The sequence below is a fragment of the Panthera tigris genome, chromosome F2 (genome assembly GCF_018350195.1).
Source record: "Panthera tigris isolate Pti1 chromosome F2, P.tigris_Pti1_mat1.1, whole genome shotgun sequence".
In the NCBI taxonomy this organism is placed as follows: Eukaryota; Metazoa; Chordata; class Mammalia; order Carnivora; family Felidae; genus Panthera; species Panthera tigris.
The window spans coordinates 63,482,592-63,496,803 of record NC_056676.1 but is presented as its reverse complement, the minus strand read 5'-3'; the positions used below and the strand labels follow the sequence as shown (position 1 = coordinate 63,496,803).

Sequence of the window (14,212 nt, the reverse complement as noted above, 5' to 3'; positions counted from 1 at the left end):
AGATAGTTTTGCTTATTTCGTATATGCAATTCTAGGATAACCATTTTTCTCTCTCACCTGTTTGAAGCTACTGTACAAGCAGATTTTAGCTTCTGTTATTGCTATTGATATGTTAGATGTCAATTGAACTGTTTCTTTGTATATATTCTGTCTCTTTTGCAGGGGTGGGGGGATACTTCTGAGATCTTTCCTTTGATTTTAGTTTTCCTGTTTCTTTTCAAGTCTTACTTATTTTTCTTAAGGACTGGCATCTTCAGTGCTGAAAATTTGTCAGCTCTTATGTGTTCTCTTATTCCCTTTATTCTCTATCTGTTCTTTCCCTTTGGAAATCTGATTACATTTGCAGTTGACTGTCTCATTGTACATGAATCATTAGCTCTCTTCCATATTTTATGTCTCCCTGTCTGACATTGTGCTGCATTGTCAATAATTTCTTTTTAATTTTTTTAACATTTATTTATTTTTTGAGACAGCACAAGCAGGGGAGGGGCAGAGAGAGAGGCAGACACAGAATCCGAAGCAGCTCCAGGCTCTGAGCTGTCAGCACAGACCGTGATGCAAGGCTGTAACCCACGAACTGTGAGATCATGACCTGAGCCAAAGTCGGACACTTAACAGACTGAGCCACCTAGGCGCCCCTTGTCAATAATTTCTTAATGTTCTACTTTCTCTAATTACCTTTTTTACCTATATCTAATCCAATCAACCCTTTTATTGAGTTTCCTTTTTTTTTTTTTAATGTTTATTTATTTTGAGAGAGGGAGAGAGCATGTGGGCAGGGGAGGGGCAGAGAGAGAGAGGGAGAGAGAGAATCCTAAGCAGGCTCCACACTGTCAATGCAGAGCTCAACATGGGCGGGGCTCGATCCCACAAACCATGAGATCATGACTTGAGCCAAAATCAAGAGTTGGCTGTCTAACTGACTGAGCCACCCAACCACCCACCCCCTTTTAGTGAGTTTCTAATTTGAATTTTTTTTTTTCCCGTGAAGTTTTACTACTTGTTTCTTTTTCAAGTTTGCTGGTCAGTTATGACAGTCTTTCTGTTTCTTTGTCATACTTTGGTTCCTTATATTTTTTAAGCATTGTAAACCTAATTCTTAGTGTTTATATCTGATTCTAATATTTGTGTTCTTCGTGGCTTTGCAATTTATTGTTTCTGCTCAGGACACTTGATAAACTCATGTACCTTGAAACTTCATCACTGAGAATTCTTTGAGACCTGTGTCTTCAAAGTGGATTTATTCACAAAAGATTGACTTAGCTTCTGGCAGGTGCATGAAGCTATACCAACCTAAGACCTGTTTAGGCTATACTCTAGACTTCTGGGTTTTGATCCCAAGGGTGAATTTTAGGCCTTGAAGCCTTGTGCAGTAAGGCTCATAGTTATCTGTTTCCTATCAGGAAAGATTTGAATTTTTTAATTTCTCCACTGTACACCCTGGATGTTGGCTTTCTGTTGAAAACCTAGGTTTATGAGGAAGTCTTTGATCCTACTTCCTGACCAAAAAGAGGTAGTCCTTTGAAACCCAAGCCCTGCACTAAGCTGATGCCCTCTGGGCAAATGCCAGCCTTAGGACTCTTTTTTTTTTTTTTTTTTTTTTTTTTTTTGGTAGTACTTTGTCCCACTTCTGGCCTCCAGTTGTTTCCATGCTTTAGAAAAGATCTTTAAAAACATATTATTAACTTCATTAACATTTACTTATTATTTGAGTAATATACTAGGAGAAAGTTTTAACCTAAATATTACCTTTCAGTATTGCTAGAAGCGAAGTCTCCTGTTGCCATTTCACAATTTTATATTTCCTTCCTTTCCACTTCACAACCCAGTCTTTGAAATATACACATAAGATAGATAACATTTTCCTCATTAGGAACTGTTTTAGCTTTTTACCTAAATACATTTATAAATGAACAAAGTGTGCCGTGAAGACATTCTTTTGTATTTCCCTATAATAGCGAATAAAAATAAATACGTATTGTTAGGATGCAACCATTTGTTTGGTGTAATACTGCCTACAATTTTCTTGGGGGTGAGGGAAAGGGGGACATTTTACTTATCATTTATGCGTATTTTACAAAACTATGCTCAGAGATTGCTTAAGAAATTTAATGTTCTATTTCAAGATGTGTTTTGGGGCTATTACAGATCAATAAAATATCCTATTTTGACTATATGGATTGTATATATGATATTAAAAACTTGTAAGGGCTGCTGATAGTGTGTACTGTAAGTGCTACAATAAATTGTAGTTTTACTATTTAATAAATATTTTTAAAATGTAAGTTTCTTTGTTATTCTGGCATGCTCACTGTACAGTAGGAGGCAGTAGAGTCCTACTTTTTTATAAGAATTTGGCATTTGATACCATTTGTAGAAATTGTTCCAACTTATGTTTTGTAGACAAATATTAAAATACATTACAAAATGTTTGATGAAGTCCTGGAAAATAGTTCAGAATTAAATCCATTTGAATTATTACCTCATTTAAATTATGTTAATTCTTTTTTTAAGTATTAATTTTAACTTTGTGTTTTGAAAAGGAACAACTTGCTAAGGAAGAGGTCAGTTATTTTACTTCCAAATCAGATACTTCAGTGTCTGCCTGGAACAGTAGGTCTTCTGCCAGCAGACATAATTTGCTAATCAGTACTTGGTATATGGGCTTGTAAGAGAGTTTGTTTCATAATGCGTCCTTCTGATTATTAGTACAGCCCTGGAATATTATTTGTAAAATACATTAAATAGTACACTTAAATAGTTATTAGTAGGTTATTAAATATTTCAAAATATTGGGGCGCCTGGGTGGCTCAGTCTGTCGAGTGTCTGACTTCGGCTCAGGTCATGATCTTGTGGTTCATGAGTTCGAGCCCTCTGTTGGGCTCTGTGCTGACAGCTCAGGGCCTGGAGTCTGCTTCAGATTTTGTGTCCCCCTCTCTCTCTACCCCATCCCTGCTTGTGCTCTGTCTCTATCTTTTAAAAATGAATAAACATTAAAAAAATTAAGTATTTCAAAATATTATAATCATATATGTCATTAATTATAAACTCAAATAAATGTGTTGATTGAGCTTTTCCTTATCCCTACCATAGTTATAGTTTAAGAGTTTTTGTCCTTGTATTGTTTTCCAACATGGTTCCTTTCTTGTTTTTCACCCCTCCTGTAGTTAGTAAAGTTATTTTGAGTAAAACAAATGGCATATGCCCTAGTTTACAGGTTGTATGTGGAAGGTCTTGAGTATTTATTAACCTCACTTTTACTCTGTCTTTCTCACTTTTTGAATTCCTTAGAACTTATACATAAGTCTGTACAGCTATAATTGATTGACTGCATGCACGTGTTGTGTTATTATTTGGGGGAGTATATTGTTTGTATGTCTTTTTCTCTCCCCTGTCAGCTTTTAACCTTTCTACACTTTGTGGCTGTCCCTAATTTGGGTGTTACCGTGCATTTTTTTACTAGGGCAAGTTTTTTAAAAACCAACTTGTTAGTTCAAGTGACTACAGCTAAATTTTGTTAAGAACATGAAACCTAAATGGCATGTAACCCTACCAAAATGATAAAAATTGCTGCTAGGATGATATTCAGAGGATATAATGGCTGGCTTGTCCAGATAAGGTGCTGTGTAATATTAATATTGTCAGTTTCTGTTCAAGACTTTTAAAAATTAAAAATCTTAGGGGCGCCCAGGTGGCTCAGTTGGTTAAGCATCTGACTTTGGCTCAGGTCGTGATCTCACAGTTCATGAGTTCAAGCCCCACGTTGAGCTCTGTGCTGACAGTTCAGAGCCTGGAGCTGCTTTGGATTCTGTGTTTCCCTCTTTCTCTGCCCCCTCCCCCCACCTCAAAAATAAATAAACATTAATTTTTTTTATTTAAAATTGTAAAGACTAATATCTAGATCAGTGCTAATAGAAATTTCTGTCATGATGGAAATGTTCTTCTGTCTGTACTGATAAATATGGTAACCACTAGGTGCATGTGGCAGTTGACCACTTGAAATGTGGCTTGTGTGACTGAGTAACTGAATTTTTTATTGCTTTTAATTTTAACAATGTAAATCTCTATTAAAATCTCCAGAACATAGAGTATTAACAGCACTAAATTGGAAAATGTATTAAGAGATACCACTAGCTTTTGTATGTAGTTAGGTTTTGTGGTCTGATTTGATGAGAAAATTAAAGGAATAGGAAATCCTCTTATAGGACAACCCTGTTCTATCATGTCTAATTTAGTGAATTAACTTTAATAAGTGTCAAATTATATCCTTGGAATATGAGCACAGATGGTAAAAATTGATGCAACCCTTCAGATGTCCCTATCAGCAGTTTTATGAGGACCTTGCAGTATATTTGTATGTCCTATATACCAGCAGGCCCCCAGGAGGTTATGGAACACAGAATGACACTCTGTGGCCTTCTCTTAACAAAGCACACATCAAATCACATTCAGACCAACAATGAGGATAATCTTAAAAGGGGAAATGTAAATCATGGAAAGGTTAGTTTGCCATCTTGAAAATGGGTATGGTAGAGAGAAAGGATTTTTTGTCTTCTTGAGAAGTTACAGAGAGAAACACATTATAGATGTGATTGCTTGTACCATGTGTCTATTCTGGAAGTAAGACTGCCTGGTTTGAATTCCAGCACTGCCACTTACTAGATATATGAAGTTGGGGGAGTTCTTTAACCTCACTAAATCTGTTTCCTCACCTGTGGAATGAGACTCAGCATCCTAAACAAGATAACATATAATGCAACTAACCACCATACACAGTAATTTTTCAGTGAATGATAACCTTACCATTGTTGTGGATTTGTGACTTAGAGTCAGTCTCATAACTGTAGGGTCAGGCTAACTTTACGAATTGGAAACTTCCTGATCACCTACCTGGAGAAAACAGGAGTAAGGCCTCCCTGGGTTCTGCTCAATTCAGTATGTAACAGATTATTTGAGTCATAGGTTTTTGTGTAATCTTAGAGAAAGCTTGTACAAGCTTTTTTTCTTATTCTAGCTATAATTGGCACATAGGAGATTAAAAATAATCTCGTTTTGTGCTCTTCCTTTAAAATAAATTAAGTCAAATAGAGCCTAAAGAAAATAGTAATGTACAAAATGATGATTCTTTTGCTGTTGCTGCCACATGTCTACTTAGGTCTCAATTCCTTTCATTTCACTTGAGTCTGAGCCCACTTGTTTTCATCACTATCTGTAAATGTCAGATTTTTCTTACTGAATCCTATATATGTCTGTTTTTCAGATTGTGAAACTAGCTATTTATGGCATGCTGCCAAAAAACCTTCACAGAAGAACTCTGATGCAGAGGTTGCATCTCTTCCCAGATGAGGTAAGTCAGTGGTTGTTAGTTATGATGCTTCAACAAGGAACCATGGCCAGAGTACCTGTGAAATTGAGAGTACTTGTTGTTGATTTCATCAGCTACAAAAAACGTGTGAATTGCATTTACATTTCATGTGACTAGTAGCAAAATTTGCATGAATCGTGAATTAATAGCTTAGGTTTGGTTGCTAATTTATTTTCCTTGATTTAATTTTAGAATACTTGTTCCTATTCAAAATGTATTCAGTTAAAAATGTACTTGAAAAAAAACATTTTTATTTATCACTGTTAAACTATTTTAAGTACTTGAGCTTTTCTCTTTAGTATACTGTAATGAAACACTAGAAGTTCTATAATAAAATAGTTGAGTCCAAGCTCTGGAATCAGGTATCTGGATTAGAATTTATGATCACCATTTACTGATGTCATTATCTGTTTTCTCATCAGTATAATGGAAATGATGGTACCTACTTGCTAAGGTTGTGGTAAGAGTTAAACGAGATAACATTTGTGGAATGCTTAGAACAGGGCCTGACACAGTAAGTGCTATTTGCTGTCACTACCATGGTTGTGATTGTTGTCCTTAGAGTTCCTACTAGAGGAATAATGTGGAAATGAATTCCAGACTATCAAGTTATATCAGTGATTTAAATCACTGTGTGCTCTATTTACTTAGCTTAAGCAATGCATGAGTAAATTATTCATGCTTTTATCAAAATGGTTAATGTATTACTTTTGCTTTGCATGAATGAGTAGAATTTTCCAGTATTCACTTTACCTCTGAAGTAACAAGTATGGGAGTAGTGTCATCATCTAAGGATAAATGACCTTCATGAAAGCACAGTTTTAAAACTCCTAATTCTTTTTTTTAATTTATTTTTTTCTTATTTGAGAGAAAGAGCACATGCAAGCCAGGGAGAGGGACAGAGAGGGAGGGGGAGGGGAGAGAGAGAGAGAGAGAGGGAGAATGAGAATCTCAAGCACTCAAGCAGGTTCCACATTCCTCATGGAGCCTGACTGAGGACTCAATCCCATGACCCTGGGATCATGACCTCAGCTGAAATCAAGAGTCAGCTGCTAACTGACTGAGCCAACCAGGCCCCCCTAAAACTCCGATTTCTGATTGTACTCTCCCATTTTTTTAGAAACCATAATTTCTAAAAAAACAAAAAATGATAATGTAGATATAAAATCTTAGTTATTAGGCAGTCAAGTTTGAATGTGGATGTTTTAAGTATTCATGGTAGTTCAACTACAACAAATTACTTAAATAATTTCAAACTATAAAATTAATGAGTCCGCTTCTCCCCCCAAAAAATTGTCAAATATTCAGAAGCTTGCTACACAGTTTGTTGTCCAGGCCATAGGGAAGTAGGCACTCAGATTGCTAGGAGTACAAAATGGTGCAACCCATAAGGAATCAGAGAATTAGGTAACGTTACACAGAATACATACATAAGGAAAGTCAGGCTTGATCCAGCATTCTATTTTCTCTGAAGATACACAAAATTATTGTTTCCACATTATTTATAATAGTACAATAATAGAAATCAGTATTTATTCAGAGGAAATTGGATAAACTATGTTATATCCATTCAGTCGGGTACTATGCAGTTATAAAAAAAGAATGCCAAATATTCTTATGATTTGATAACTAATGCTTTCTAGGATATATTGGTAAGTGAAAAAATATAGATAGCATACTACCTTTTGTATGCATATACATATACATATGTTTACACACACATACATACTATAACTGCTGCTTACTGTATAAAGAAACACAGGAAGAATAAATGAGAAAATAAAGATGGCTACTTACTGAAGCATGGGCACAAAAAGACAAAAGGAATAGGGAAGAGGGTAAGGTTTTTGGAGTATGCCTTAAAGATTATTTATTTTTTTATTTTGTTATCATGTTAAGATTTTATTCAAAAATAAAATGACAGCAGTAGTAGAAGTAAGCACAACTAGTGCCCAGATCTTGTTTTCTAAGTGCTATTTCTGATTAAAAAGAACCTGGTTCACCTTGGAGAAATGGTTGATTCTAGGTCTGGAGCAGAGAAAGACCAAAGTTATTATGGAGTACACACATGCACACGCAATTATTATTATCTTCATTGTTTATACTGGAAAAATAATAAGTCACAGAAAGTAAGGCAGTGCTCAGAACGGATGGGGAAATATCAAGAGAACATAGGAGGCATTTTGAATTGGTGCCCACTGACCAAGTATGGGACTGTGTGATGTGAGCCTCAAAATGAATGGTTAAAATAATGGATTACGTTGAATAGAAACAAAAATCTAGGGGCACATGGGTGGCTCAGTCGGTTGGGTGTCCAACTTCAGCTCGGGTCATGATCTCGTGGTTCGTGAGTTCAAGCCCCGCGTTGGGCCCTGTGCTGACAGCTCAGAGCCTGGAGCCTGCTTCCGATTCTGTGTCTCCCTCTCTCTCTGCACTTCCCCCACTCATGTTCTACCTCTCTCTCCTTCAAAAATAAATAGGCGTTAAAAAAAAAGAAAAAAAGAAAGAAAACAAAAATCTATGAGCCCATGGTGATAGTCCAAAAATCATTTTTAATTGTTATAATTTCCCTTTTCCTTTCTGGAGAAGAAAAAGCTTTTCTTTAGAGAAGAATGTCACCTAAAAAATGTAGAAATAATGCCAAATTAGAAAAGCTACCATTATCAGCATATTCTGTAGTCACTGGGTAAAAGATTATTGTACAACAAGATATTCACACAATGTCAAAACATCAGGCCATAGAGTACTTACTGTTTGAAAGGAGAAAGATACTTTTTTATGTTAAAGATACCTGGTGGACACCAACCATAACCAAGAGATCAAACATTAACATTAATATGGAACAGACCAACATCATGTACTTCCTGCTTTGGATGAAGCACTGAAGACCCAACACAAACTATTTAGCGTTCTGCCGAAAATGTTTAACCTAAGTGTAATCATGAGGAAACAATCCTACAAATCCAAATAAAAGGACATTCTACAACATAATTGGCCTGAACTCTTCAAAAGTATTAATTTCATGAAAGAAAAAGCAGGGATAGTCTTTGTATTCAAAGAGACTGGGCTGAAGAATTTATTATGTGTGTTCAACAACATAGTAACAGCATAAATAACTAAGCGTAGCATGTGACCCTTGACTGGATTTTACACTGAAAAAAAGATATATAAAACAATATTTGATCAGTTTAGGAGGTTTGGATACACACTTGTATTATCAGGTAGAAAATATTTCATCAATGTTAATTTTCCTACACATGAATTTGTAATGTGATACAGGAGACAATCCTTAAATTTAGGAAATAGATAATGAAATATTTAGGGGTGAAATATTTGCAGATTGCTCTCAAATGGTTCAGCCAAAAAGAAAAGTTGTGTATGTGTGTTTGTATATAGTGAAAAGGAGGAAAGCAAACATGTCCTATTTTGACAATTGGTGAATTTAGGTGAAGGTTAGAGAAGTGTTCACTGTATTCTCACAACTTTTCTATAGATGTGAAATTTCTTTAAAAACTGAAAAAAGTAATAAGGCAAATATTATCACCTTGCCCCGTTTAATCCACTCATTCGTTTCCTTATTCCTCATTTAGGTTAATCTTTCAGTCTGTGTAGAGAACTCTTAAATCATTTTTTTTTTTTAATTTTTTTTTTTAACGTTTATTTATTTTTGAGACAGAGAGAGACAGAGCATGAACGGGGGAGGAGCAGAGAGAGAGGGAGACACAGAATCGGAAGCAGGCTCCAGGCTCTGGGCCATCAGCCCAGAGCCCGACGCGGGGCTCGAACTCACGGACCGTGAGATCGTGACCTGAGCTGAAGTCGGACGCTTAACCGACTGAGCCACCCAGGCGCCCCGAGAACTCTTAAATCTTGAACACATCAGTCATCATGGCTGGGTTACCTTCTGTGTGTATGGATTAAAGGAGGGACTTTCCTCTCTTCCAGATTTCATGTGTAATGCCTAATCAACAACTTTCACTCCTCGTTTTGCACTGTTTCAATGCATTCTTTCAGTAAATTGTTCAAATAATGGGGAAAGTTTGTAAGTTCGTTTTAGTCAAAATTCTCTTCAATTCAGCAAACATTTACTAACCCACTATGTTCCACACCCTCTGCTGTGTAAGCACTTGGCAACTTTTGAAATTGTCTTTGCAAATAATATAGGGATTTTTTTTAATGGAGTGTGAAATACTCATAAATTTTTAAAAATATCAAACTGGCAAGTAGACTTTTTCAGGAAGTGAAAAATTAGAGCAATGTAATATGTCCAGGCATCCTCTGCTTACCAGTGCCATGTAATTAAACTTACGAATTTGAATACACTGGGGAAGGGATGTTAAATATTTTTACAATGCTTCTCAATGAAGAAACACATTGTCAGTAGTATTTGTTGTATTTTGTATACATTGATAGTGACTTACCCTATACAAACCATAACTTTAAAAAGCCAACTTAAGTTTTTTTTAATATTATAAAAATTATGCCATACCAGGTTTTAGAACAAGTTTATAATGCCATAGAGCTCTGTGATTCTTTGAAGCTGTTTCATAATTGTATTTTGATTCTTAAGACATTGAATAGAAAACAGTACTATTTTGATGCCGTGTCCTTGCCCACATTTGATTCCCAATTATGATACGCTCTTTGCAGAGAATTATACTTTATAGTAATCTTTTTTTAAGAAATGTTTTTGGGGAGCCTGGGTGGCTCAGTCGGTTGAGCAGCCGACTTCAGCCCAGGTCATGATCTCGCAGTCCGTGAGTTCGAGCCCCGCGTCAGGCTCTGTGCTGACAGCTCAGAGCCTGGAGCCTGTTTCAGATTCTGTGTCTCCCTCTCTCTGACCTTCCCCCATTCATGCTCTGTCTCTCTCTGTCTCAAAAATAAATAAACGTTAAAAAAAAAATTAAAAAGAAATGTTTAGGAACATGCTATTATGGAAAAAGGGAAATATATTTACTATCCCTGAAGAAGTACTCATAGGACAATTTTCATATTGATATCCAAGCATTATTTAAGTAGAGTCTCCAAAATTAACCTAGCCATCCACACTCACAAGACAATTCCCTTTCCCTATTTCTGTATCATGAGCACAATATAAATGTAAGTTCTTTTGGTTACTCATGCTCTTTATTTTATCATTTCCTTTATTTTGTTCAATTTCTGTTTTTCTTTCAAAATACAACTTCGAAGCCATGGATGGGTGTGTGTGAAGGGCTGAAGTATCAGAAGTGGCCTTGGAGTGAGGACATGGGTTTGAGGAATGACCTTTTGAGATTGTAAGCCTTTGGAGGCCATCATCTTTTTATTTTCTTTTTAAAATTTTTTTTAATGTTTTACTTATTTTTGAGACAAAGAGAGAGACAGAGTGTGAGTGGGGGAGGGGCAGAGAGGGAAACACAGAATCCAAAGCAGGCTCCAGGCTCTGAGCTGTCAGCACAGAGCCCAACACAGGGCTCGAACTCACGAACCACAAGATCATGACCTGAGCTGAAAGTTGGGACACTTAACTGACAGCCACCCAGGCGCCCATCTTTTTATTTTCTTTTATATTCTGAGCACCTAGCACAATTTCTGGTTCATAGAAGGAGTTCAGTAAATGTTTTTTGGCTAAATGACTCAAAGATCCAGCAGACTTTCACTTTCCAAAGTTTTTTTCTGTCAACAACATGGAGTGTGAACTGAAAGGTTGTGGCACTGGAAGCCACAGACCCAGTGCATTCACTCATCAGGTGAAAAATCGTGCGAATCAGCCAAGGCAGTGCCTTTTTTCAGTTGAAAGGAGGGAAATAAATGAAATGGTTTAAAAGAAATAGATAGGACTTAGTGACTTGATAGTCCTTAAAACTGAAGATGTCTAATTTGTCATGAGAAATAGGTTTTTCGAGATTAAAATATAAGGTACATTATTATAATGAGATTACTTTTATCATTAATGTACTTCTCGGGGATTTGCATGGTGTTTTAAAGATGATACTGTTTTCTTCATTGTAAATATGTTTTTGTTTGTTTTTTAATACTTCCTAAGTATTACTAATTTGTTAGTAAGGGATCTATTTTAAGAAACGTAAACCTAAATTGTGTTTAACCTAGGATATACCAGAAGATATTCGTGAGAATTTAGTCGAGGAGCTTCCTCAGCCACGGAAAGTGCCCCGACGCCTCGATGAGTACACAAGGGAAGAGATCGAAGCTTTCCCAAGAGTGTGGTCTCCGTAAGTCTTCTCTCTTTCCTGTCTTTGTTTCTGTTTCTCTATTTTTTTTAAGCTGACTTTAGTATCCCCTGTTTCCTTAACCAAATGACAAGATCCTTGAGGGTGGGAAGAGTAAACTTTTATTTTTTACTCCCTCGGATACTCTTTGGATATTCTACAGCAAATAAACTCTACATGTAGATGTTAGAACCAAAAGTCTCGAAGTCTTTAAACCTTGCTTAGTACTTGCAGGGGTGTTCATAGGTGCCTATAATTGCTAGATACTTTGTTTGGGATGGCATTACTTGGATTGACTGTAGTCTCTTGGAATGATAAATGAATTGTCATTTCTTAAAACAAAGTGATTCTTCATTTTCCAGATTGCTTCACTAACCTGAGAATATCATCTAATGCAAAGTCGTTAATTCTGGATAATTAATAGCCTTGATCCAAATAGAAAAACAAAATAATAAAACACTTTTTGGTATCCTCTACACAATTTCCTCTCTCTATGGTCCGGAAAGCTGCTGAGTTTTGACATACTATTTCCCATCTTATTGTTTCCAGTTTCCTTATCTGGCCTTCCAGGCTGTCCGTGACCTGGCATCCTCTGTGTCTCTGAAGCTTACGTTCTTCCCACCTCACTAGTCTAATAATAGCAGCTTGTTTAAGATTGTCACCCTTTTCATGCAACTTAATTCTTTCTTGCTTTTGTTCTATTACTTTGCCTGAAACAACATGCCCCTCGCCTCATCCTCTGCAATAACTCTAACTCATTCTTTCGACCTTAGTTCAAATATCATCACCAATAAGAAGTCTTGCCTAAACATCAAGACCAGACTATATGCTCAGCCATCTTCTGCCATATTACCTGCTGGGTAACTCTGTCATTACCACACTTAGCTCTTCAAGAGCAAGGGCTGTGTCTTGTTCGTCATTGCCTCCCCAGTGCGTAGAATAGTACTTCATATAATGAAGTCTTGGGGACATTTACAGAATTTATACAGTAGGTCTAAAAGAGAACCACACATCCTTATTGCTTGACCTACACAAGACAGCTCATCTTCCCACAGATACTACCCTCTGTGCTCTGAAAATTCATATCCCTTTATTGGCTCTTTACTCAGATAGGTTTGTGAAATATAGGTGAAATCACATACTTGTGAAAATATAAGCCTTCCCAGGATTGTCAGTATGCACAGCAATCTAATCTTGGACTCTGTTGTTATTACATGTATATAATCTTCAGAGTCTTTCCACACAGAAGTCTTTAGGATATTCTGTTTGAATCTTTTTAACTTTACTGACTTGTATCAAGGTACTCCTTTACTAAATCTGCAGATAAACAAAATAATGTAATTATTAGTGACATTTGTTATAGTAACTATTTATTGGACACTTTACCAGTTGCCCAACACTGTGCTAGGTATTTTACGTGCATTGCATTTAATTCTCTCCACAGGCCTATAACATTGATATATTATTCCTATTTTTAAGTGTAAGGCAAGGGTCATCAGGTTTGTATATAGCCTGCATTTGAACCCAACTGTGTCTGATTCCAAAACCTATTTTCTTTCCATAGAAGCAAACTGCTTCATTAATTTAATTTCTCAACAAATATATTGCAGCTACCTCTTCTGTATAAGATACTGTCATAGGCACTAAGACACATGGAGAAACAGCATTAAAACAATTATTTAATTCAGGTGCACAAACTTCTACCGAGTTCATGCTATGTGCCAGACCTTTTGATACATGTCTAGGATATACAGATGGTGAAGCATTTAAATGTAACCTCCTCCAGAAGTCCTTCCTACACTCCTTAAACTGGATTAGCACCCCCTTAATAGGGTCTCATTGTACACTTCCTTTTCATTTACTGCATTTATTCTAATGTAACAAAATATCAGGGTGATTTTTTTTGTTGACTGTCTTTCTCTAACTAGACTCTGTGAGGGAACTGCGTGTTGTCTTCCTTAGCTGAGCATAGTAGCATCTGGCACATTAAGTAGGCACTCAGCAATTACTTAGTGAATACATGAAGAAATTAAATACCCTTGTATCGGCTTTTATAAATGAAGTTAGGAAAGAATCTCTAGAAGATATAAAGTGAAGGTAATAAAATGCTCCAATTTAATACTAATTCTTCATACTACAATCGATGAAATCGACTATCTTTGAAAACACCTTGTTTTATTTCTTTTGTTTCTCTTCATTGTATCCTCTGAATTAATCAATTTTCAGTTGATATCAAATGAATGATTAACAAACGATGTAAAAAATTGAAAAAATTGATTTTATTGGTATCTGATACTATTACCAGCTAGTTATCAGGATACATTCTCATGATAAGTATTTCTTTCTAAAATAAAGAAGTGCATTTCTCATCACTCCTTAGATTCTGGTTTTCATTGCTTGACGATGACAATGTCATGGACCAGAAACTATACATTATGTGACGTGATTTGATTCTAACAACTAGGTTAAGTGATTGTCTCTCTTCTTTTGACCTTTTTAAATACCTATTAAATAGTTTGCTTTCTTGTCAAAACTCGAGTCTGTTTTAAATTCTTTTTATTTAAATTCATTTTTTTAACCTAGGTTATGTAGTGGTTTATTTAGATAAATCAGTAGTTTGTGAAAATAAGGGTTGTAC

General features: G+C 35.9%; 1 protein-coding gene across 1 annotated transcript in view; it reads left to right on the top strand.

Moving 5' to 3' along the window:
* MRPL13 (mitochondrial ribosomal protein L13) overlaps nt 1-14,212 on the top strand; it is a 48,555-nt gene that overhangs the window by 22,486 nt on the left and 11,857 nt on the right. The window contains exons 5-6 of the mRNA XM_007075590.3: nt 5,261-5,347; nt 11,456-11,577. Of these exons, the coding sequence (XP_007075652.1) occupies nt 5,261-5,347; nt 11,456-11,577 (209 nt within the window). The remainder of the gene's footprint in view (nt 1-5,260; nt 5,348-11,455; nt 11,578-14,212) is intronic.